Source organism: Amblyomma americanum, chromosome 3 (genome assembly GCF_052857255.1).
Source record: "Amblyomma americanum isolate KBUSLIRL-KWMA chromosome 3, ASM5285725v1, whole genome shotgun sequence".
Taxonomy (NCBI): domain Eukaryota; kingdom Metazoa; phylum Arthropoda; class Arachnida; order Ixodida; family Ixodidae; genus Amblyomma; species Amblyomma americanum.
The window spans coordinates 122,339,735-122,364,483 of NC_135499.1; the positions used below are offsets into that span (position 1 = coordinate 122,339,735).

Genomic DNA, 24,749 nt, shown 5'->3' on the forward strand with positions numbered 1-24,749 from the left:
TGTAGTTCAATGGCGAAGACCGGTCGCCAGACTTGAAAATGGGTATGACCTTAGCAACGGGCTGTGGAACAGTGGTTGTTGATAGCGATTGGCAGAAGAGAGCGATAATACTGGGCTTAAAGCAGGCTTCATATGTTGTTAAATATTTTGTTATTAAACGCCATATGGTATGAACGTGGCGGAAGTTTGTTTGCTTAGTAAGGAAAAATACCTGCTTCACTGACGATTGCTTCCGGGATAGAGTTATTGATGTTATATTTTATGTCTGGGCGTGAGATGTTTTTGTTTTTTTCACGTGTGAAAACAGATACGAAAGTGTTGTTCAGGAAGTCAACGCAGTCCGATTCGGGAACTGCTTCGCTGTCGTTATTTGCATGAAAGACATCAAAACTAGAACGAAGGTTGACTACGTACTAGAATATCTTGAGGGTTAGTTTGAAGCACGGGTGATAAATCGTCCTTGGAAAATCGACGACGCGTAGATATTAGCAGGAACTGATACGCTTTATTGCGCTGTTTATATTTTAGCCGTGGGTACTCCATCATTACCGTTACTCACCAGCGCAAGTGCGGCTGGCTTGGTGCGGCCTCGGATGCCTCATGCGTATACAGTGTGTTACCTTTCTGTAATTAATTAATTACTTTATCAGTCAATCCATCGGTGAACAAATCCGTTGATCAATCTATCGATCGATTTCGTAATGCAGTGATCGAACGAACGGCTGCTTAGTTGCCTCTGCGCTCCTCAAAAACTACTGTGCTCACTGACGCGCCGCCGTTGCTCTTCTACAGCCGAGAGAGGTGAGAACAATAGCCAATCCTGACGTTGCAACGAAAGGGCCAGCAAATGCCGTCGGCATACGGGCGGTTTGTGAACGGCAGAGGTCAGGCAGCTTAAGGCGATAGTGTCGAAACGTTTGCTTTTGACCAGCGATAGTTCAGTATCTGAACTTCGCGCCGCTGCTTCCAGTGCTTGTTTCACGCGCACACAGAGGTAGCCCTGCTGCCTGACGGAAACGCAGTGTCAACGCACACCAAGTGATTGACGAGAAGAGACAGGAGCGGGGGGGTCTCGGTCGCGCGAGCTGTCGCTCTGTCGGGTGCCTGTCGCTATCTGTGACGCATGCGAGTCGTGTGAACCTCCGAAGGAGCACGGCTAGTGTCGCAGCGGTGACGTCAACGCGAACGCGTCGACAACGTCAGCGGAGAACCGGCGGTGGCGGAGTCTCGCCGAGCACGTGCACGCGGCGGCGACGACTGCTGTGGCCGCAGCCGCGGAAGCCACGCAGCTGGCCAAACTCCGCCGCATCAACAGCTTCCACGGCCGCAGACGCGCGCGAGCAAGGAAACGAGCTGGATTCGAGGACAGAACACCGCGAACAACGACTCGATAGCGCCGTACTCCGGGAGCGCGCAAGTCTCGTTTGAATTGCGCCAGTCGCGTGAGACCGCCAGTCTTGTGAGACCCCGCAGGAGAAGCAGTCTGATGAGTCGCATGTCTCGTTCACTGCGGACACGCATCCCTGCTTGGATTACTGGACAGTGCTTCGTCTTCGAGTGAATCGCAGTGTCGTGCATTTTTTGTGGCTGTTTTCTTTTAATCGTGAGAGTCGTGAAGTGCGTGCAACACGAAGAGCGTCGTTGCGGGCTTTCTCTGGATTCTGATTCGGATATCCACGTGCGATGGGGACCTCGCTGGACGTCGCGGCGGCTGCTGACGACGATGGGACGTCGAGTCTCGCGGGAGCACAGACAGCGGGATGTCAGCGCAGGGTTCGCTTGCGGTTTCGCCGTTTCTCGGAGCCCGCAGTACGTATATATGCGTTGAGAACGACGGGGTAGCCGGTTTTCATACGGCCGCTGGGGCGAGTACCCCGCCACTTGCACGGCCCTAGCACCCGAAGCTTTGTCAACAGCTCGTCGATACTTCAGACTACGACTCTTAAAGATTAAAGATCTCCAGAAACAGAGAAGATACCGCGCTGCGTTATTCTGGCCTATAAGTTCTCCTCGCCCTTAATATGCTCCCGCTTTTTTTTACTCTTGCAATATAAACAGGAGGGCCTGTTTGTACAGCGGCACTCATATTGAGGAAAACCCATAGCGGAGACAGCTAGTCCGTATGCAACGGATAAAGACACGTGCGCCAGGCAGGGCCAAGTATCACATACAGATATGCGTGCCCAGTCATGCTTAAATATACCGAGTGAAGCCGTAACGCTGTTTCATGAAAAGTTTTTCATGCGAGGTAATGTTGACGCGCAACACGTGCGAAGTGCATGCTCAAAGAATGCTTGTGGCAGCATGCATGTGGAAAGCATCCTAGGTGAAAAAACTGCAACGAGAAATTATGTGGCAGTGTTTAAGAAAGCGCGCACAATGCGCTAACGAAAAAGCGTTGATTTTAAGTATCCGCGCCCGCCAACTCATCAGTAGACTGTATTGTGTAGATGAGTAGCACGAAAAGGCGTTTTAATCCAGGACTGCTTTCTGAAGTAAGTTATTCTGAATATTCTGTAGTCAAAGATGGGTGCGAATGATGCACAGAAAGAAAAAAAAGAACTTAAAGACACGAAAGAGACATTGGAATGCTACTTCCCGCGGAATTACAGTGAAAGCCCCTCGCTTCGAAAAACAGGTACGAGGCATTTGGTCACATGCGACGTATTCTTTGAGAACGTGTAACTTTGTAACGTGTTTTTGTGGTATTGTATTCTGTAGTTATGTTTGTATAAACTAGGTGGCGCTAGGCATGCGCCCCATCTGGTCAGCTGACTCGCACATCTGTATATATATTCATCATTGAACTGGGATAAAGGGGAGTTGGTCGAAGGATGTACATACGTGGCGGGTGCTTGACGTGGTGGTGCTCCGGCTGCTCCGGGCAGTCGGACCGGGCAGTTCCCCAACGGTACGGGATACAACAGTTGGCGACGAGTGGTGAAGTAACCGAACGCGGAAGCAATGAGCCTGCATCAACCGCCCGAGTTCCTGCCGACGCCCGGGAAGCCCGCCATTCCTTGGACGCAGTGGCACCGCCTTTTCAAGAACTATCTCCTGGCGTCCGGGAGCGACGCTTACCCACCTGCGCGCCGTAAAGCTTTGCTGCTACACTGTTTGGGTGTGGAAGGCCAACGCTTGTACTACGCGTTGCCGGAGGAGAAATCGTCGACGCCGCCTACAGAAGGAAAGGAAGGAAGCGGTACGAGCGACGAGTACGATGCAGCGGTGGCTACGTTGGACGCTTACTTCACTTCTAAAACGAACGTCGTCGTGGAGCGGCATCGGTTCGGACAACGCACCCAACTGCCCGGGGAGACTGCAACAGCGTTCGCCACGGCGTTGCGTGAGCTGGCATTAAGTTGCGACTTCGGTAAGCAGGCTGACGATTTTATTCGTGACCAACTTGTAGCGAAAACGTGCAACCCTGTTCTTCGGGAACGCTTACTGCTTGAAGGCACTTCGCTCACTCTTGAACGCGCACTGGCTATTGCAAACAGTATCGAAGAAGCCACGAAATACTCACTTGAGCTGCAGTCATCGGCTGCGAGCGTTCAAAAGGTCGAAAAACATCGGATGCCATGCCGCTCAGAAACGCAGTTACCGCGTTCGCAGCAGCCGAAGTCCTGTTTCCGTTGCGGGTCTTCAAGGCATCTTGCAGATTCCAAGACATGCAAGGCGCGGGGTAAAACTTGCAGCAAATGTGGCAAACGAGGACATTTTCAGCGTGTCTGTAGAAGCGGCATGCCTGACGAAAGGGCCCTTGCTGTCCGAGAAGTCGACACCTGCAGTGCATCCGGCGATCTCAACGTGTTGCTTCTCGACCGGCAGTGCAAAGGAGGGATACACACAGAAGTCTTCGTACAAGATGTTCCTATACGTTTCCTCGTAGACACGGGTTCTGCTGTCTCCATTCTGTCGAACGCCACGTATTCAAGGTTGAAACGCTTCCCGTTGCAGCCAACATCAGCGTCACTCTACGATTTCTCTCGCCGCAGAATAACCATCGAGGGGTGTTTCACGGCGCCAGTCATCTTCCAGGATCGGCAGGCCGACATTCTCTTCTACGTCGTCAAGGACGGTACTGACATTCTCGGCATCGACGCTGTCGAAACGCTGCGTCTGCAAATCAACGGTACGTCATTGCAATGCACCCATATTACGCAAGCGCCAGAAGGCCTTGACCGTGAACTGTTTTGCCAGTTTCCGCACTTGTTTGATGGCAAGTTAGGGCTTGCAACAAATTTTGTCCATAAGGTCAAGATAAGAGAAGGAATCACGCCTGTTGTTGCTAAGTTGCGGCGTTTGCCATTTTCAATGCGAGACCGAGTACGCGAAGAGCTGCCGCGCCTTGAGCAAGAAGATGTCATAGAAAAGATTGACACGTCTGAATGGGTGTCTCCAATCGTAGTAGTAGCAAAGAAAAACGGCAAGATAAGAATTTGTGTCGATCTGCGCGAACCAAACAAAGCGATTGTCGTTGACAAATTTCCACTGCCGCACACGGAAGAAATATTGCACAAACTTCATGGCGCAAATTACTTTTCAAAGATTGATTTAGCAGCTGCATATCACCAAGTTCTGCTAAGCCCTGAAAGCAGGGAACTGACTACCTTCATAACCGATAGTGGACTGTACAGATTCAAGCGCGTCTGTTTCGGTCTTGCATCAGCACCGTCTGCGTTTCAGAAAATGATGGCCACTATTTTGCAGAACTGCAAAAACACTTTGTGCTACATAGATGATGTCATTGTGTACGGAAGCACACGTGAAGAGCACTTCAAGAATTTGAAACAAGTTTTGCACTTGATTGCAAAGGCTGGATTGAAGTTGAATGACAAATGCATTTTTAATGTGCAAGAAGTCGACTTCCTTGGTCACAGGATCAGTCACAAGGGAATACGCCCTTTACAAAGTAACATTGACGCCATCAAGGCTGTGCCAGCCCCAACAAATGTCGGTACTCTGCGCTCATTCTTGGGCATGGTAGGCTACTACGCCAAATTTATACCTGACTATGCGGTGGTTGTCGAGCCTCTTCGAGAGTTGCTACGTAAGAATGCCACATTCACATGGAACCCTGCAAGACAAGCTTGTTTCGAGCAACTGAAATGTTCCCTGGCCACAAGATGTTTACAGCTATTTGATCCTGCGGGTGACATTATTGTCACTACGGATGCCTCATCCATTGGCTTGGGAGCAGTGTTGCAACAGACAAGGAATGATGAACTGGTGACGATTGCTTTTGCTTCTCGCAGGCTTACTTCACAGGAACAGAAGTATTCTGTAGGGGAATTGGAAGCCCTTGCTTGCTTGTGGGCATGCGAATATTGGAGAGTGTACCTTTGGGGTCGTTCATTCATATTACGCACCGATCACCAGGCTCTGGTCACACTCCTTAGTACAAAGGGAGTAGGTCGCCGACCGTTCCGGATTGCGAGGTGGCACGCCAGGCTGTTGGCATACAACTTCACGATTGAATTTCACAAGGGTGACAAGAATACTGTTGCTGATGCTCTTTCAAGGATGCCCCTTCCAGGTCGTGTGGAGGAAGAGGAAGAAGAGACTGTTTGTGTTGTCTCAACATGCATTACTCATGAAGAGTTTGTCATTGAAACGATGCAGGACCCGTTGCTGCAGCAGGTTATAAAGTGGGTGACATCGGCATGGCCCGCAGTGAAGATGTTGCCTGCCGAAGCAGTTCCGTTCTACCGGGTGCAAACTGAGCTCTCAGTCGTTGGAGACCTCCTGCTTCGTGGTGACAAATTTGTAGTACCTTCGTCCCTCGTAGCACGGCTTCTTGACGCAGCCCACGAGTCTCATCCGGGAATAACGAGGACAAAGCAGCGACTACGTGAGCAATACTGGTGGCCTGCTATGTGCAAGCAAGTAGAACAATTCATTGCATCCTGCGCGGTATGCCAATCTGTTGACAAGTCTGCAAAACCCGTGACACCACCTCTGCAGCCAGTTGCATTCCCATCTGCACCATGGCAGAAGCTAGGCATCGATATTGTGGGCCCTTTTTCCGAAGTGCCGGCAGATTGCCGTTTTGCCATTACAGCCATCGATTACTACAGCAAGTGGCCTGAGGTTTGTTTCTCAGCAAGGGTGACAACTGCAACAGTCATCTCCTTTCTGCGAAGCATCTTCAGCAGGGAAGGATATCCAGACGAGATTGTGAGTGATCATGGTGCTCAGTTTACAGCCTTGGAGTTTGACAGTTTCCTCAAAGAACGTGGCATCGCTCATACGTATTCGGCAGTCTATCATCCGCAAGCTAACGGGCAGGTAGAGAGGTTTAATCGAGTACTCAAAGAGTACGTTCAAGTCTGCGCACAAGAACATCGGCCTTTGAAGGAAGCTATCACCGAATACCTGGGAGTCTACCGTTTCACACCGCATGCGACCACAGGAGTGAAGCCTTCCGTCCTTCTTCACGGCCGTCATCCCAGAACAAAACTTGATCTTGTAGGAGCGCCAGGTAAAGAGTTTTTTCAAGATCCGCAGGCAGCGATGAAGTCCATCCACAGCAGAGTAGCACAAAGGCAACAAGCAAGTAAGACTTACACTGACCGTCGACGAGCTGCAAAGTACTCTCCATTAACAACAGGTCAACCGGTGAGAGTCAAGTTGCCTGGTCACGTGCCTAAGGGCGCTCTGAGCTACTCGAGTCCATTCACCATTGTGGACCAATGTGGTCAAGATACCTACAAGCTCAATGATGGCCGCACATGGAATCGGAGTCGGCTGGTACCTTGCCCCCAACCAGTTCCACCACCTACAGTTCCGAAAAGTTGTTCGCCTGAATCAGCAAAACCACTTGGCGAACCACAGCAGGAGAACCACGACCCACCCCAGCAGCCATCTGTTCAGACGCCAGTTGAAAGGGACGTTCCAGGACTGAGGCATTCGACGAGACAAAGAAGACCACCAGTGTGGTTTAAAGACTATGAAAGACATTGAGTGTTTATTGTGTTTTTCCAGTGTTAGTTGCTAACTCTTTTGAGGGGGAATAATGTGGTATTGTATTCTGTAGTAATGTTTGTATAAACTAGGTGGCGCTAGGCATGCGCCCTATCTGGTCAGCTGACTCGCACATCTGTATATATATTCATCATTGAACTGGGATAAAGGGGAGTTGGTCGAAGTATGTACGTGGCGGGTGCTTGACGTGGTGGTGCTCCGGCTGCTCCGGGCAGTCGGACCGGGCAGTTCCCCAACGGTACGGGATACAACAGTTTTATCGTTAGCGCGGTAAACGACAAACCACGCTTTTATCATAACGACAAAAATAAAATGAAAATGTAATGGTATTACTCATCGCTGGGCATACATTATTGTACAGGAGGAAGGCTGTCACTTTTCCGCTAGGCTTGTTTTGCTTAACGATTTCGCAACTCCTAGCTTCCGCATAGATTTACTGTCTGATGTTTTGTTTTTCTCGATGGCTCGTTTTGACTAAATCACTTAATTATATGATCGGAGCTGGAAGAAGGCATAACTGTAATGTTGAAAACATAACGTCATGATTGATAAGGCGCTGTGTTTTTAGTCGCTGATGAGGCACGTGATGTACACAAAACATCTTAAAAATTGAATAGACTCTAAGTCACAGCCGCTGCTCAAGAATTCTTGATTGCGAAAGGACCACGGATACAAAAAGACGCATTATTTTGTGTAGAACATAATGAGACCCGACACACTAACGATGCATTCAATATAGAAGAATATGCACGGCTAAAGTTGCTCCAGTTGGTATCTTGTAACATTGAACGTTTAGCTTTCAAATGTACACAGTTGGTCGCTTGTGATGGATCATACTGGAGCGCCGTTTTGCTGTGTCACTTAATCTGTAACTCGGTTGCATAATGATCCTTTCGGCACCACGGAACTGCAAGGAGCCAAAAGAATGGATGAGACAGCACGGATTTATAACAGAATTTCATATTCGAGTTCGATCCCCCCCCCCTTTTTTTTTAAAGAAGAAAAGAAACTGGTTGATCATTTGGCTGAAGGTTGTATGTACAGCTTAAATACTTAAATAGATTTAAGAAACCTGCACATGCAACAGTGCAGGAATGGTATGGAAATGTAACTCAACCTTCATTATGCAATGAAGCTTGTAATGTCAATATAATTGGTAAACAGAAGGGACAATTATACATGCATTCGCTTTCAATAGCAGTTATCACGAAAAACAAAAATAAAGTAAACCAGTAAACCGTCTTACGCACGTACACACTAAATCACAGAAAAAGATTTAGTGGTAAGAAGGAAATTACTGTCAGCAATAAAAAAAATAGTTTCTAAACAAACTACTTCCGCAACTGTGTTTTGCAATTTCCCAATGTACTTTTACATCCTTTCAAAACATGGCGCCATGTTATATGGAAGCATTTTACCCGTCTTGTTTTCTGATCACTGCAAGTCCAATTATCTGACCACAATGGAAAGGTTTAAAAAAAACTACGATAATTTAGCGAAAAGGAATGGCTGTTCAATATTTTCTCGGCTGCCATTCTACACCTGGGCACTGAGACATGCGGTGCGAAACAGTGGATTAATTTTAACTACCTTGTGATGTTTAAAGCAATTCAAAACTTAATACAGCCAGCACGTGAAACAACAAACATGTGCGGGCGCAGGATGATGAGACTGTAAAAAATTTCGGCTATATATTTACGATATAGGACTGGCTCTAGAAGACAATTTAACCCTTCTGACGTGTTCCCGAGCTTTTTTGTTTATTTTATTGACTGCTGAAAGCAGGAAGGAAATAAAGAAGCTGTCCTGGTTGACGCCGCGAGCTGTATATGGCGAAGCACTATGCTTGACATATAGTCTAGCGCCTCAGTTTGGTCGCTTCGGCTTGATTGTATATGGTGGCTGTGTGCCTGCGTCGTTAGCTGAGACAAAGTGGTCAGGATTAGACCATGCAAAGAGCCTCCTGTCGCAGTAAATACCGCGCTATAGCTCGTGCCAGCCATGGATTTTACGCGAACGTCACGCATGCCGTCGCCTCCAAAGCAGCACCTAAGTCTGCAGGAAATGCAGTGACCATGGCGTAGAGACCTTAAACTCTACGCATAAAATGGCAATGAAGTGTCTAAAAAAAAAAGATTTCTAAAACCGTAGAAGCAAAAAAAGAACAAAAAGTAAAGAGGCATCAGAAATGAAGTGCAAGGGTTGGTAGACAAGGATTACAATGACGCGAAACATCGCAGCTAAAACACGCGCCCAAACTGAAAGCGGCGCACCGCTGTCGGCACGCCACTGAAGGTGGATGGTACACTATGCGGACGAGAAAGAAATCACCTGGAAGATGGAAAGAGGATGGAAGAGGGGGGGGGGGGGAGGACTGAAGAGGAGGTCCTTCCCGGCACGCAGCTGGCTGGACACGCGACACGTCGTGGTCTTCACCTTTCTCCCTGCGCGCGCGCGCGCGTCGCGCCCGATGTCTCTTTGTGGTGGCACACACGCGAATTCGCGGCCGCGTACGCGCGCTCGGCGAACAGCTGAAGCACCGCTTTCGCGGTAAAAGTGCCGCCGCGTGCCACAGAATTCTTCTTAGCTGCTTCTTTGCTCGCACATTTCTTTTTCTCCTCTTATTCCTCTCCCCCGTCCCTCTTTCTTTCTTGCGCAAAAAAAAGAGGGAGAGAGTGTAGAGGGACGGAAGCCAGACTGGAAACGTTTTTCCGCTCATTTCGGCGAATGTGCCGTCGGCCACAAAAGTCTCCGGGACGCACGAGCAGCAGCTGAAGCGCGTAGCTTTGTTACCGGTCGGTGTCTCTGGAGAGCATCTTTATTATGTGCCAGATAAATCAGGGCTTCGGTGGCAAGCATGTCATCTATGCGCCTGCATCCCGAATAGCGCGTCTCGACCTTGATACTTCAGTTCCAGATAGTACGCGAGTATGCGGCAAAGCGTTACCAGCTGGTATCACCGTCTGTGAACGAAAAATAGCAGATGAGCGAAATGAAAAAAAAAAAACGTTTGCGTTTGGGGATTACTCTCCCCTCATTCAATTACTCATCTGTCTCGCAAAAGTAGCTTCGCTATTTACGTTATTAAGTCAGTGTTCTGCTTTCGATTACATTATTAGAAGGTATTTTCGGAGGTCACGACGTTGCCGATGTAGTATTGGTCAATCTTCCGTAGTGGGTGTATGTCATTTTTCTTTTGAGGACGGTAACAATTATTGTGGTTTGCAAACGCCACGTCGCAAATGATATATGATCTGCCCCTCGCGAGTGGCAACCTTAGCTATATATTATACGCCACAGTGCATAAAAATATCGATAATTCAGTGTCATCGTATTTCGTGGTGTTCAGTAAACTCCGGTTCATTTTTAAATGGTCCGCTTCGGAGATATCGTATAGTAAAGTTGCTTCTCTCTCTCTCGACGAACGTTCTACATAGTCTAGGCTAGAAGTCGTTTACGCAAGGTGTGCACTGTAATTTACGCTAGAATAAACGCATTGGCATTAAATTCGCAAAGTCGAGTTCGAACTCTAGGTTTCACAAATTTGCTTACATGTTTTCCGCACCAGCGCTATGGAAGCTACACGCGTGTGTCAACTTTAAGTGGCTTTTCTCAGCAATTGTGGTAAACTTTAGCGCGCGATATAAGCAATATGCCGGTCGATTACAGACCGTGCAATAAAGGCTAGCAGTTTTGAGAAATGGGCCCCTCGTTTGCCAACGTCAGCAATCTATACCTTCTACAGTGCGGGCAGCGTTTTAGCCAGGAAGGGTACACGTAAAAAATCTACTTTAGGGACCACGCTTAAGCTTTCAGTTAAAGCAAGCATGTCGATCCTCTGAAAGTAAGCAAGCAGTAATGTTTAGTGCCTCTGCTCTAATGATTTTCTCTCTAACTCTTGAACCAAATGCAGCTTCTGCTCACTTCAGTCCTGCATAAAATATGAATTTGTTTTCCCCATTCTTTTCTTTTTTCTTATTTGTTTTGAACTGAGATTTCTTTGCAGAGGGTTTTGAACCTGCGGGACAGTACCGGTAGGACGTTCATACGTCATTCGCATTCCGTATTCCGTCCATTGCCATCCCGACTGTTATGACTATAGCGCCGGGTCATTCCCTCTTCACCCGATGCTCTTGTATATGCCATACCCAAGAGTTGTTGATGGTTGAATTCCGAACAAAGCGCCTTGAGATTTTTTTTTACTGTTGTTGCACGCGGCGAGCGTGGGTGCCTACGCTAAATAAAATACTTCTTTCCTTGTTAGACTTCGTAAACGCCGAACAGCATCACAGTACACTCTCCTTCTGCTGCCTGGCTCCTGTTGCAATAAACTTAGCGGAAATTGAACCGGTGCTGAGTGGGAAATAAAAACAAAAGATCGAGACGGAACTAATGTTCGACGGCTAGTGCGCAGCGTTAATTCTATTTCAGGCAGCGAAATATATATTTGTCCTCCCCGGCGTTTCATAATACCTGAATTTCTAAAGAACGCTCATGATTTATGGAACCTTTAGAGTGGCTTTATGCCCATCACAGTTTATAGGTGAATGTAAACAATTATCTCATGTTCTTCTGTTACACCCTAAGCAGAAGGCAGTACGCTAGAAGACAGCCTACCGCCTTTTTGCTCCTGTATGGGCTAATTCGTGTTTGGTGTATACATTACCATTTCGCGGAGTTTGCTTCTTGGAAATACTAGTTTTCTTTTTGCTTGCTTTCTCTTAAATGATCTTGCTTCGATCTTCGTTTGCTACATTTATTCCTTTCATTTTATTGCAGTGGTCTATAAGTATATTCTAGCGTTGCCTGCTTTCCCGCCTCATATAGCGGTATTTTCATACAGGGTGTTCCACCTAAGACTTTGCATAGTTTTTAAAAATAGGCTTTTTGAGTTTGAGTTAGAAGAGCGCTTTTTTCGGCAAAGCATTGTCAGCGGTGTAGTCTATCACAGTAGTGCTACGACGTGCTAACAGCAGGGTGGTTAACTAATTGTGAATAGTGAGCTTTTAAACTATTACTGTAAGGCTCCTAATTGCTAAGAGGTGTGTAACCCACCTTAATTGATATCCATATCAGCTTTTAGAATTTCGAAAACGCGGTTCCCCTCTGCGCTGTGATCCAACAAATTTTGGCTATTTCGATGAGTTATGTGCATTGGAGAGGTTGCCTTGCCTGTAAGCTTCTCGAAAGTGCATGTATTTTGGTGCCATGTAACCTAAATTTGTTGGGTCATAGCGCCGAGGGTAACTGCTTTTTCGAAATTCTAAAAACTGATATGAATACAACTTACGGTGGGCTACACGCCTCTCAATAATTAAGGAGTCTAACAGTAATAGTTAGACTCCTTAATAACAGTAATACGGATGTTAGTTAACCACCCTGCTAGTTAGCACGTCTTAGCTGTATTCTGATGGGCTGCACCGCTGACAATGGTATGCCGAAAAGAGTGCTCTTCTAACTCAAAAAGCCTATTTTTGAAAATTGTGTAAAGTCTTAGGTGAAACACCTTGTATATTGTTTATCTTACATATACGACTACACTGTTATGTCCGCCTGCTAAGCAATGTACAGGTCGCAGGGCCTCGTCAAGCAGAAACTGTTTCCTTTTGTCCCCTCACCTGAGAACTTGTTAGTATGAATTAAAGATATTAATCCAAGAAGCGGCAGCGATTGGTGCATCACACCCACTGCCATCCCCACGTATCCACTCCTGGGCAGAGTGTTACCTCGGCTGGATAACATGAACACAGACTGCATTGCCGAAAGCACCAACTCCCGCGTCTACCTGGCCCAAATGACAAACCTTCGCATAAATTTCAATACACAGTCCATAGACTGCCTATAGACTGTCATGGACTGTCTGAATAAATTTTTGCAACAACTGCAGTCTCGCCTGGACAGTATCCCCTATGGCCAGGAGGTGAACGCGTAATTTTAGGTTATGACAGGAGATATTGAAGACGCTGATCTACACGAAGAAAGTCTGCGATGCAGTTAAAGTTGCAAGAAAAAAAATGATAAGGAACGAAATGGTAGCGTTAATAATAACACGGTGAGCATTATTCCAACTCATTCTTGCAAGTTTTCTTCTCTTTTTTTAAGGCAGGACCAAGATGTCTGAACATTTGCAGAATTCGGATGTGATCAGGGGGGCGAGATAAGTCTCTGATTGCACGGCAAATCCGGCGGGTGAAAAGAAAGGAGTAGAAAGAAATCAAGCCGTACTCTAGAGCACCAACTTACTCCTTTTTAAAGAACAGCTTACTCCTTTTCTTTACTTTCACAATGGCGTGTTTGTGTTTAGAGCGCATAGTTGGACCATACGGTATTCGCACGTCGATCTTCCTTGCTCAGCGGCATAATTTTAACGAAATAGTTTTTATGTGCGTGTTTCTTTAATCAATGCTTCGTCCTCTAAGTGCAAACCGCGATAGTCGAATCAATGAAGGAAGGTCTTCCGGTCCCGAGGCCCATTTCTGCACCTCCCGATAAGGCCGGATGTTTGAATTCATTCCTTACGCAGAGGTAAATTGCGGGAGCCTCGAACAGTAGTCACATTCTGCATGCTATTTCTCTCTTTTTTTCCCCTAATTATTCCAACGACAAACAAAGTTTTTTCGTCGCACTTTCTTGCCTATACGTGCGCTCTGATTTAGCTAATGTTGCGTGAGGCGGGGAAAGGAAAAAAACCACACTGTAATAAAGCCTTAAAGTGAAAGAAGCCTCGCTGCCTATATCATATGCTTCACTGTCCCCAGTGACCTGTGGTTCGTTAATCTAATCAATGAAAATTTGCACACTGTCTACACTAAAACTCTCTTATGAAGGGACAAGAGCAAGCTGTATGTTAAGCAATACTTTAGTTTTATACGGTGAGTTAGTGTTGAGTGAGAAAGCTACCTTCTTTTTTAGGGCGAATTCACTTCTAGCCGCTCTCCCCAGGTTTCAGCTGCGTGTTTCTGTGTATGTGTGTAAAGCCTCTGACTAGTAATTGTATATGGTAAAAGAATGCCAACAAGCCCAAACAGCCGCTTTAGTAATTGTAACGGGCTCACTAGGTCAGTGGACTCCTCTATCGGGCTGTGAGTGGGCCGTGGCGTCCGCTTACAAATTGAGGAAGTTATGCGCCTTTCCTTCCTTTTCTCAAAACCAGCGGAAGGTTTAGACTCCGTTGATTTTAGCAAAGGAAAGGCGCATAATTGTCTCCCTTGGTCAGTGGACATGGACACATCAACTGCGCTTTGAAGTACCAGCGCTGGTGTCCACCTGCGAAAAACCGCGCTTTCGCACAATATTTCCTGCTTAGCAATGCTAAATCGTAAGCCTTTGTTTTTTTCTTGGGGCGTTTTCTGCTAAAATCACTATCCATTTCATGCAGTTTCTAGTACGATGCAGAGATCAACTCCGTCAAGTCCTTGAGTACAAACTCAGTGCTGCCCTTAATATTGCACTTACGTGTACGTGCGCGCGGTGAGTAACGAAAGGACCGTCGAGGCAAGCATATATAGGCACATAGAGTAACTGCAGTAGATGTATTCCAGAACGGTTGGCCTGTTCTCGTGCGGTTTGTCAGCGCCGCGGGTGTCCTCATCCGGGGAAGGTATACGGCGCGCATCCTGCGGAAGTAATAGCTCCTGTCAATCAAATTCGACGCCAACTCACTTGGAAAGGCATCCGCTCGAGAATACGGCCCCAGCTGTTAACTAGCATAGCTGTATCACCCTGTACTCGTCTCCACCATGCGAGGAATCAGAAAGCATGGAACGACACCTCTATACCATAACTGTTAAGGCGTCTTGAATGCGCGCGCTCACCCTCGCCGCACCATAATAACTGTTGAGCTGGGGCCCCATCTTTCGGGAAAGGCATCGTTTCCTGCGACCTGGGGTTCCGCTGAGTCGTTATTTTCCTTTCTTTAGAACGTGTCACGCACATGCAGGAAAGGCCAGGAAAGAGACACTCATTTGCATGCAAGCAATGAATATCACGTATTCTCTGTAGACAAAGCGTTTGACTCCGCAAATATGCGATGGCGGCCGAAAGGTCGGGCCTGTTAGCGCGATGCTTGACGCCTGTGGTTTAATGTCACAAGCTTTGTGAGGACTCAAGAAAATAAAGAGTTGTAGCTGCATTCGCATGGGCCAGCAGACGGCCAGGGAGTCAAGAAACTTTCTGATATGCGTCTGTCCGTAGGCCACTGATGACTGCCGAAGGGCGCGCACATTTGTTTGGCGAACACACGCGATGCGCATGCAAATGAAGTGAACTGCCCGTATACCCACGCCCTTTTTTCCACATCGGGTCTTTCTCATACATTTTTGCGGGAAGGCAACGACTTCTCTATCAGGCCTGCTGTCACTCCTGTTACCGCCACGTTTAGCTTACGGCTGGGCTTTATAGGAAGTCATTCGACTCGCCTACACTAATGCGGGCTTGTTTTGTCATTCACTGAAGGAAGCGCTCGTGACTGAAAGTGAGTCGCGATGACGCATACCACCGTATACGCCTAGCTAGAGCTAATTAAGGCCACTGTTTGCAGTGTGAGCTCTTGTTAAACGCTTGCTCGGTCTCACGCGCACTACTCGTCGCAGTTATGCAGAATGTTTCAGTTCAGAATACCGTCTAACGGCCTTGACTTAATTTTTTTACAGGCAGGGTTCGTTGCGGTAGGCTAGGGTAAATTAAATTAATTAGAATTATGTATAAAGACGCCATAAATGTATCACTCCGGTTGGACACCTGAACCATGCTGCGAGGGAAAGGAAAATGGAGCTAGAACGAGAGAGAGAGAGAGAGAAAGCGTACGCAATTGCAACGTGCCCACTCTCGGTTCCTCTTTTTCACATTGCGGACACAGATGCCTTCGTCATAAGGGGAGCCTGCACGCGTCGCGACCTTTCTTCATGGTTATGAGCTCTGCGCCGTAAGCGCAGACGTCTCCGTACGGCATCGTGCGAACCTTTCAACCTTTCCCAATATGTCATAGTTGGCGATGAGGAGGTAAACAACGTCTCCACTCTGTCGGAGCTACCGTAAAGAAAAAAAAAGGAAAGGAAACAGCAAGCTAAAGGTGACGCTATCACGACGCTAACGCAGACGGAGGCAAGGGTGCTCACTCTACAAACGTGCAAAGCGGCACAACGCGAGGGTGCGTGTCTGGCGGTAGCGAAACTTGTGCGCACCTGCGCACAAGTAGAGAGCCTGCGGCGCGGCGGGAGACAATATATCGTCCAAGTTGAAAAGAACAAGCTCGCTATACCCGTAACTTTTCGCACTAAAACGCCCCTTTCTTTTTTCTTTTCTTCTTTCTATCCGCCGATGTGCCGTGGATCAACTCAGAGCATTAGATTCGTCGTGTTGTGCATTGCGGTTGCGTAAGCGAGCGAGGAGCAGTATCTGCGCTGTCGATCTTGAGCTGTTATCGTTTGTCAAGCAATGAAATGTGTGGCTCAACTTTCGCGCTCAAAAATTACCGCCAGTGGTAGACCGTGATACTTTCGCCGTATTTGTCTGGAAGCTTTGGGGCAACGCTCTTTGCGTTGCACTTCATACCTTAAGGCACGGCTGCTCGTTTGATACGGCGCGCCTTCCGTTGGATTGAGCCGCAGAGACAGCAGTCCTCACTTTGCTGCCAACGTCGCGTGCACCATTGCGCAAGCGGTCAAGGCCTTTGGCCCATTAAGGCCTTCGAGCAGCTGCTTGTTCGTTTGAGGTCATTAATTTTTTAAGGCGAAATCCTTTAATGGCTTATACTCGCGGCCATGGATCTGTATGGCGTGCGTTACATCCAGAAACTCGATAAGAAAATAAATCTTTGTGCACCGTGGGATTCGAACCACCATCCTTCCGTTCCGCAGCTGAGCCTGCTAGCGACGATGCTACTTCCTGCCAACGCGTATGTAGTTCTCCTTATCTAGGACGTTGGAGAGTGTTTGCGGAAAGGCGTCGAATCAGACGAATGCCTCCCAAACGCCCTCCAGTGTCTCCAGCATTTAAGATTCACAAACAATTGCGTACTTAATCAGCATCTTAACCACACATCAGTGACACAGCCAGCAACACCGCGCTAAATGCTTTCGCCTCACCCCAATTTAGGCCAACAAAGTGCCCCCCTGAATTTTTTTATCGCTTCTTGGAGAAGCTAGCAGAAGCTGGAACTGTGCTAAAGTCACCCGGTGAGACGAGTCACTGCAGAAAGTGCTAGGCCGTTAAGCACGACACTCTCGCTGTGGCAAGACTGCCGTGTGCAGAGTTCCGCGGACCTCTTCACCAACCTCCAGGCACGCAGTTTCTGGACTGCGAAAACAGCATGCGGAAGCCTGGCTCGTACCTCATATCTCATATCTACGAGTGCGTGAGCCAGTGCCGAATATGCGTCGACCCCAACCTGCTTTTTTTTAGGTGTGCTTGAAAGGTATTTCAGAATTCTTGTCAAACGACCCTCTAGTATTTCCAAGCCGCCCTAGAATCCGCTGAGCTGACTGTTGTTTTGATAGCGCCAGATTAAAAATAAAAGAAAAAACAAACTGAGGATCGCACTCAGTAGTTTGCGTCGAGTCATCTTTATTCAGGCGCAAACAGTCTCAGGTGTCTTCACACAGTCTTACGGATCGTTTACTAAATAACGCGGCACGGCCTGGCTAAAATATAGTCTAGGTGCTTTCATTAATGCGGTGCAGTTTAAGTTTGTATTCTTCTTTTCGGAATTTCGCTTCAGTTTTGTTTCCGGGCTTTCCATTTTCAGTTCACACTTTGAGATCAGCTTGAGGCTCTTTCTTATGGTGCAGAAGTTTTGGCTGCAAATGCCTCTGTACGTACAGCATGCCCTGCGTGCTGGGTTCCAGCGACCTTGTTCGTCCGTCATGCATCTGGAACTCAGCACCTGCGATGCGGGCGTTCCTTGTGTGTCTCGAAAAAATGTTAACCTTGCATTGTGATGTCTGGGCAAGCCAAACGACTGGAGTCAGGACTTACGTCTGGCCTTTTCGTCACTTTCTTTGATACCCCCTGCACTACACTAACGCTATAGACTAGAATCCTGGCTGCGGTGGGCGCATGCATTTCTAAGCAGACGAAATGCAAAAACGCTGGTCCGATGAGCAAAGCCAATGAACGTTAAACAACACCGGGTGCTCGAACTCAATTCGGAGCCCGCCACTGCAGCACCTCCCATAGCCCGTACACAGCTTTGCGACGTTAAACCGATAAACCATACCACACCATGCCATTGCCATAACGCACCACACCATACTCCGCAATACCGTACCACACGTTACTAACCATTCCGTATAGATTACCGACCATATCAGAACATGCCATTTCATACTATGCCACCCCACACCACACCACGCCACACCGCACCGCACCGCACCGCACCGCACCAAACTTGCTGCCGCGGTTATGGCGCTCGGCTGCTGACCCAAAAGACGCGGGTTCGATCCCGGTCGCGGTGGTCGAATTTCGATGGAGGCAAAATGCTGGAGGCCCGTGACTGTGCGATGTCGGTGCAAGTTAAAGAACCCCAGCTGATCGAAATTTCCGGAGCCCTTTACTACGGCGTCCCTCATAGCCTTAGTCGCTTTGAGGCATTAAACCCCCGTAAAACATACCGCACCACACCATACCATATCTACTATACCACACCCTCTGTACCACATCCCACCATACCGCATCATAGATTATCACACCGCACCAGACCGTATCATACCATTCCATACCATTCCATACCATTCCATACCATTCCATACCATTCCACATCACACCATACTGTACCACTCGCACCATACTCCACCGTACCACACCACACCGTACTTACACACGGTACAGAAAAGAAGTAACCGATTACAATTACAATTACTTTATCTGATTTCGTGGTCAGTTAGAGCACCGAAAAGTAATTGAACAATCACAAAGGAGTAATCAATTACTATTACGTCATTTTCCTTGTCACTTTTATTGGCATAAGAGAAATATACGTGCTCTGCAATGAGCCGGTGTGGCTTCTTTGATCTGCTGTCTGTTGCCATTCATACGCTGTTAATTTTCACCAACAGTTGTTTTTCTATGTTTTCGTCAGTATTTTTTACTGGTTTTCTTGTGATAACATCAGCAGCGACATCAAAGATTCTACCGGTGTACGCGCTGGAGGGAAGGGCGGAGCTTTCAGATACGCACGTAACGTGATAGGTTATAAGATGCGCACAAACTCGTAATTACGTTACGCAAAGCGCCGCGTTTAGGTGGTGTTCGTGCTGAGGGGACAGAGCTCAAGTTCACTGAACATGACATTCTGTTCTGCCGTCGGGAAGAAATCCGAACCGCGGAACACACAGGTCTAGTCAAATGAAGGCCACTTAGGATTGCATGCTCGGACAGCTTTGCGGGATTTTCCTGCAGCCCGCCCATAGTTCCTCTATCACAAAGGAATATTCCGCTCTAGCAGTTGCGTTTGCCACCAAGTTCAGCTTCTCGAAGTTATAGCGGGGGTTGCACCGTATTTTCCGAATAGAAGGTAACCGATCATTGGTAATCGGTTACTAAAAAAATAATTGGATTACCGAAAACGTTATCCATACAAAAGCTAACCAGCGCATTTTAAATTTCGTAGAAAAAGATATTAGTAATCAATTCTTTGTAACGCTTTACGTACAGCTCTGCATGCCATACACCACCATATAGTACACCATATCTACCATACCATACCACACCATGTCCTACCATCCACCGCCATATATACCATATCTACCATCCCATACGACACCATACACCACCATACCATGCACCACCATACTATTCCGTGCCATGCCATGCCAAACCGTATCCCAACATACAATGTCATGCCATACCATGCAATACCGTACCGTTAAACGTTTTCCATGAGCCATGCAGTATTTTGACATATAGTCTGTAGGCCGCGGGTCGATGTTTCCGAAGTCCGGCGCAGCGCCTTTACCGTGGCGTTATGTACGGGTGCAGACGCACGCGTGCCTGCGCGGCTCTCGGCAGGAAACCGAGCCCGGCATGCGCAATACGGCAGCGCAGCGCGCGTGATAAGCGGGAAGCAAGCGAGACACGGGGATCTTTGTGCGGCGCAACTCGGTGGCGAACGGAGGGGCGTATGTCGTCGTTGAAAGGCGCGCTGTCGGCGGCCGGGACATGCGCGAACTAGCATGGCCGTGCCCACTACCCGGACGGGGCAGCGATGCTCCGGCGACGACTGCCAGGTCGCCTACGCCACCGGGGCTCGGCGTGAGTAACCGCGACGCGCGTTGCCCAAAAAACTTGGAACGTTTTGCGGGCCTTCTCTCTCTAGCTAAGCTACTCTCTGATCGTGCTCCACCAATCCTGCACCCTCATTTTACTCATTTCCAATTGTCTGAATAATTTATCCCTAAATCTTGTACTATCTCCGTGGCGGCCCCGCGTGCTTGGGTTGGAGGCTCTTACTGCTAGAGTAGCGGCATTCAGTAAGACGGTAACTCTATAGACCTCTATCATGTTTGCAAACAAACGAGGTGGCGCTGCAGTCGCTAGCGGCTCGCGGTAGGCAAGAGGCCAGGGAGCGGCGTCGCGGAGCGCTGTTTAGTTCCAAGGTTTTTAAGGCTTGTAGGCGCGTTCTCAGTTTCCGCGAATCACAGAAGCAGTTGATGCTTTCAACTTAGTAATTTCTCGAAGTGCACTTGCTCGTGTTGGCCACGTACAGCGAATTTGGAGAAATAGTTGGGCGCTCTGTATTGTATGTATGGTTAGTGGAAAACAGCGTTTTTGCTGTCGATTTGAACACTAGACATTGAGTAAAATAACCAGTGTATTAGCCGGAATGATTTTACTTCGGGACAGTAGTGAAGGGAACCGTTGGCGTTGAGCTCACCGTCTGTTGAGCCATGTCAGAGATGGCAGTAATTAAATTGCCGTAATTTCATTACAGTAATTAAATTACTTTTATCGGTAATTTGTAATGTAATTTATTACTTTCTTGGGCTGGTAATTTAGTAATGTAATGAAATACTTTGGAGCAGTAATTTCAAGGCAAAGTAATTAATTGCTAGCGAAATTACTTTTGCTGAATAATGAGTCCCTGCTTCTCCTTGTATCTGCCATGCTTTGGCCTCGCGTTTGTCGGTTGAGCGTCTACTGAGCAAGAACAAATTACGGAGGGCACTTATGACTACTTCCCTGCTTTGAAGGCGAAAACATTCATTTTTTATTTATATTTTTCCTTCATTTCTAATGCCACACCTACTCGTTAGCATACAGTCGTAAGGAATGCATACATTATACTAACCATTATTCGCCAAGAAGCAACGCGGTTTTGTGGCTCATGGGTTTCGCGCTCGAATCCATGGTCCAGTTATGTGCACCTTCGGGAGAAACTTCTCTCTTCGCTGATTACGTCATTGAGGATTGTGGACCACTTTTCCTGGACGCAGACAACGACGCTTGGTATCACTGATAAGGGATCAAATAAAACTTTCGCCTTAAAAACGCGCAACCACCAATAGCCGGCACTCCAGGCACTCCAGGGAAGCGGCGCACGTAGAAGAGGGGTGATGTGCACACGGGCGTCAGCAATGCCTTGGTGAAGAGTTTGCGTAGCAGTCATAGGACTGCTCCGCATCTTCCTGCACTGCATACGGTCTCACACACAGACGCGCCGCAGGGCCACCAGGAGTGCTCCATGACCATGACATGCCGTACGGCACCTTCGCGCAGACGCACTGCGAGTGCTTGAACAAGTAATTCCCTCTAGACTTGTACATAACATACTGTTACGTCGCCGCACTGACAAGAAGTCTCAATGATGTCGTCTAAGAAAGCTCGCAGTGAGTTTTCAGGAAAACTAGCTTTTGTGGCCGAATTCGAAGCCCTATTTCTAACTCAAGGGCAACACAGGCAACAGCGTCACCGCGACATGCAATTTATTTCCGCCAACTTGCCTTCAGAACGAATTAGTTCAACAGCAAAATTGCCAGCTTCTCTACGCCCCGGTGCACTTCCGGAATGAAGAGCGCGAACAAGCAGTCGATGCACATCCGCTCTTTACGCGGACGACAGATGCTTCAGAATTAGGAGGGAGGGACCTTATTACCCATTGAACGATGCACTTCTGATTGAAGAGTGAGGCAACTAAGCGTCGGAACTAAAAAGTTATTTTAAAGTAATTATCATTACTTAAGGCAAGTAATTGTAATTTCATGTCAATAACTTCTGAGACCAGTAATTTGTAGTGTAAATTAATTACTTCTGCGAGATTTCAGGGAAAGTAATTAGTAATGCAATTTCATTACTTTTCAAAAGTAATTTTGCCGTGTATGACCCATGTGCCGCGCAGTGCGAAAAGTAAAGACAGCGTCGTGTCTCCACTCTTCTTTGTCTCGCTTAAGCGCTGTTTTTCGCCACAAGCACCGGGCAGGTCCACTTCTCCCATTGTTAAACTGGTCGAGTTGGTGAAAATTTTCGATTTCTGAAAGTATTTTCTTTCCTTTCCTATAGCCCTGCGGTCTTCGTATGTTTTTTGACGAAAAATTATAGCAAACTATATATGGAGTAGAAATTTATAAAATTACGCTTTTTAGATGTGCTGTCGTCGAAAATTGTAATTTAATTGCGCTTTTGATGGTCCCGGCGCGACGAGAATTGCGCGGGTTGATTCCGACAAGGAGCATCACCACCTTAGTATGACCACGAAAAGAAGAGATCAGAGGTTCAGTTTATTTCAATGCCGCATTTATTTGACCAAAAGCAAAAGCTACGAGGCCTTAAACGAGGGAATGAACTTTGGGATGGTTTTCTGAGCTTTCACATTTTCTGCGATCGGCATCCCTCAGCCATTTGTAATGATTCCATTTGTTTCTAAATAATCCTGATACGTTGAAGAGTGTAATAAATCACTCGATTTTTTTTCTACGTGTGCATTATTAGTATGTCAGCTATTTTTGTAAGAAATTTTTTCATGTAAAGATGCATGCATAAGTACTGAGCATCTAAAATAACAACTAATTCATTACACTGAACCGGAATGTGTGAACATACTGGCACAAAAAAAAAATTGGCACTTTCTATTTAATTAGTCAAGACCTGGGGATGAATTGACGAGGGTGTTAATTATAATTACCTAGGAATTGTCCCAGGTAGCTGAAAATAAAACACATTGCTTAATTTAGCATAGGAATTTCATATTTGCACAAAACTTGGTTACATCTTGTGCGTAAATAACGAAAACACTTGTCATTGCCGCGTCCCCTTTCAATCTCGCTACGTGTCTTTGTTAGTATACCGCCTGCGGCTTCTTCTTTCACAGCTTATGATGCATGATGCAATGGCAAAACATGCGACTTTTAGCACACTTAAAGTACGCTATTCTAACCATGCCGACGTGACCGCGAAAGATTGACACAGCTTACCAGACTTATTTCTACTCGAATCAAACAATTATGTCGGTCATATTAAGAAATCGTCTCAAGTAAATATTAAATGCAATAAAACGCGCCATTATACTTTCGTATAACTTCCACACACGTTAAAACATGCTGTGCTATTAACAAAATAACGCATTCAAGCTTGGTGGTGAGTGAACTTGCCGGCGCCCCGTGCACACCAAAACAGCCCTGGGGGATAAATACGTGCTCAGCTAAATCTGTGCTTTTTTATCCTTGCACAATATTAATCGTGCTATGATAATGTTCGGCCAATAGGCGCAGCGACTTCCCTGCTGCGAAATACATTGACTGGCAGCGGAGATCGAGACCCAGACTTCGCGCGTTACTACGGCGGTCCATTCCGTAATGCGGTATTTATCTGCGAGAAACCTATCAAGGCTCAGTTAATTTTCCTCTTTATTCTACTACGCGGGTCCAACCGTGACGCAGCTGTCAATACATGCTGCCGCTTCTGCAGAGCGCAGTTATGGTAAAGCCGCCGGTAGCTGCGGCAGCTGCGGTAGGCAGGGCAGGCGGAGCCTGTTTTGCCTACCGTGCGAAAGTCGCTACTGACATCAGCGCCACCGCATCTTCGTGACGTCGCGGAATGAACGAGGTCCGTAGCTACTACGCTTTCGGCGCTCCACCTTTCGTCTATTCGCGACATTTGGTGCTAAATGTCTCGTGTGTGCTCTACACGTGGAGGAAAGAAAACTCAAAGCGAGAGCATTACGTCAAGCGGCCGACCTCATCGAGTCAAGCTCTCTTGAATACGGTCGCTGTCTTCTCTCTCTTTCGGGGCACGCTAAATTCGTCCCCACGTGATGCCGAGACCTGGCCTTATCCAATGAAATTCCCCAAGGGTTGTCACGTGGAGCCGACTTACTCCCTTTAATTTATTTATGACTAGGCTTCAAAACATGGCGCTCCGTCCTGTGTTTTGCTTCCGGCATGTTTATGCGAGTAGCGGCTCTGTCATTTGTCGGGCGATGCAGTGTCGTGCCATTAGAGGAGCCAATGGAGCTGGCCAATAGACTGCAATCATTTTTTAAATTCATTTTACTGAAAGAATTATAGTCAACAAGGCTACAATTATTTCGGTAACTTCGGGGATAGAGAGAGGGCGAGATAAAACGAAGAGGTTTGCTGATGCAGTGGGTGGTGCAGCTATTCCAGGTTGCCCTTACCCTTGCTTCCTTCTCCGCAGGAGCCACCAGCAACATTCATTGATAATTACAGTAGGGTGTTTTGTTTTGTTAGTGAGACAAAAACGGACAAGAGAGAACGACGCGCCTCTTATATATAAAGGCCCATTCAAAATACCATGTCCACTTACAGCTCCAG

At 47.3% G+C, this 24,749-nt stretch overlaps 1 protein-coding gene across 6 annotated transcripts in view; it reads left to right on the forward strand.

Moving 5' to 3' along the window:
- LOC144124864 (serine/threonine-protein phosphatase 2A regulatory subunit B'' subunit beta-like) overlaps positions 1-24,749 on the forward strand; it is a 104,120-nt gene that overhangs the window by 46,800 nt on the left and 32,571 nt on the right. Inside the window, exon 1 of one of the 6 annotated variants that reach the window (XM_077657782.1) lies at positions 991-1,809. The exons of 2 other annotated variants lie outside the window; for them this stretch is intronic. In XM_077657782.1, the coding sequence (XP_077513908.1) occupies positions 1,684-1,809 (126 nt within the window). In that variant the 5' untranslated portion in view covers positions 991-1,683. Of the gene's footprint in view, positions 1-990; positions 1,810-20,090; positions 20,236-24,749 lie in introns of those variants that run through there. 3 more of the 6 variants (XM_077657783.1, XM_077657785.1, XM_077657784.1) reach the window with 3 other exon arrangements.